The sequence below is a fragment of the Porites lutea genome, chromosome 3 (assembly GCF_958299795.1).
Source record: "Porites lutea chromosome 3, jaPorLute2.1, whole genome shotgun sequence".
NCBI classification, from domain to species: Eukaryota; Metazoa; Cnidaria; class Anthozoa; order Scleractinia; family Poritidae; genus Porites; species Porites lutea.
In genome coordinates this window covers 40,814,898-40,816,328 of record NC_133203.1, presented here as the reverse complement: position 1 = coordinate 40,816,328, position 1,431 = coordinate 40,814,898, and the positions used below count along the sequence as shown (strand labels likewise).

The 1,431-nt window shown below is 40.3% G+C and overlaps 1 protein-coding gene across 1 annotated transcript; it reads right to left on the bottom strand.

Moving 5' to 3' along the window:
* Positions 1-205: 205 nt before the first annotated feature.
* Positions 206-1,220, bottom strand: LOC140929745 (uncharacterized). The gene is made up of 2 exons (XM_073379459.1): positions 1,150-1,220; positions 206-974 (listed from the first exon to the last, which is right to left on the bottom strand). Exons 1-2 carry the CDS (start codon positions 1,173-1,175, stop codon positions 206-208), a joined length of 795 nt encoding a protein of 264 aa, XP_073235560.1. The 5' UTR covers positions 1,176-1,220.
* Positions 1,221-1,431: the final 211 nt, after the last annotated feature.

The following is a 1,431-nucleotide window of genomic DNA, read 5'->3' as shown; positions in this document are numbered from 1 at the left end:
CTTGCTGCTGGTGACAACAGAGTTTCAACTTTTCCAGCAAAAAAAAAAACAAACAATACAAATGCAACAGGTGGTTTGATGTCATCTGTATCTCGTGGGCTTGCAAATCAAGCAGTGTATTTTTTAAAATATTTTCATCCACAAGCCACTCCAAAATGTGCAGCAAAATATGCCGCAAAACCTGACTGTGACACAAATCCATAGATCACTTATTGGCCAATTTCTCTAACAGAGCCATCATTGCTCTTGACTGTTCTTGTTGTTGTTGTATCATCATCATTTGAGTGTTAAGCAGTTGTTGCTGGCTTTGCTGTTGTTGCTGTTGCATTACTTTAAACATTTCTGTTTGTTGCTGTTGTGTTTGTAGCTGCTGTTTGGCTATTGCTTCCATTTTTTCTCTTTCCAACGCTTGCTGTTCTTGCAACATTTTAAACTCTTGTTGTTTCAGTTCATAATTCATCTTAGCCCTACCTGCTAAAAATTCCATAGCTTCACTTCCACTTCTAAGCTGTCGTTTGGGTTTTTCCTCTTCGCTCTCACTTGATCTTTTCCTAGTCTCCGAAAGCTTTTCCATGGCCTTTAATCTCGCATCTTCTGCCTTTGCTCGGTCGTTTTCACATTTTTCATTTCTCTCTGCTCTTAACTCCTGAGATTCTGCCTCTGAACTTTCTTCTAAAGCGACGATAGTGTCCAAAATATTTTCCAGTTCGTTTGGCTCGTCGGGCGCTATACCGGATGCCTTCTCCTCGGCTCTGACTTTTCTTTTATGCTTGCTGACGAGAATCCCCATGTGGTCGCGAACCGATCTCTTATCGACGCTGAATCTCAGTACGGTACATTCGTTCAAAATTTGAGCTATTTTCTCCCACATCCCGCTTCTTTGAGTGGATCCTTTTTTGGACGTAAAAGGGTTTAAATTTACCACTTCTCGGCACAAGAACACGTCATGCTCGTTTGACCAAAACATCACCGAGCTAAAAATAAAATAACAGGAGTATAAGCTTAAGCTTACATTCAATGCTTCGACTGAATGAAATCACGCTTAGTGTCCGCGAAATATTCCTATATCCTTTCCCAAACCAACACATGTTGAAAATACGAGGATTTGTTCAACCGACTCAAATAGCCATGAATAAAGTTCATATTTACCTGGGAGGTTTAGGCTTGGATGCCATGCTTCGATTCAGGACTTCAAGTCTTCAACTAGCTATTCACCTGAGAATATACGATGAAAAATGCCTTAACTGTCGCATATTTGTATTCCAAATTGACTGCAATCTAGGACAAAGATTTTAAGTAACTCTACTGAGGGCCTGAGAGGTTTAAGGGAGACAAAGTATTACTTTCATGGACAAAAAAAAGAACTTTATACTCACGTTCTGTACACAACGCCAAAGTTTCCCAAATGACGTTCTCAACGCGACTTGGCGC

Excerpts from the sequence above, each read along its gene's own strand:
- LOC140929745 (XM_073379459.1), bottom strand. The coding sequence starts at position 1,175 with ATGGCATCCAAGCCTAAACCTCCCAG. Across the intron at positions 975-1,149 it reads TCCAAGCCTAAACCTCCCAG|CTCGGTGATGTTTTGGTCAA; the intron begins GTAAATATGAAC and ends TTTTATTTTTAG.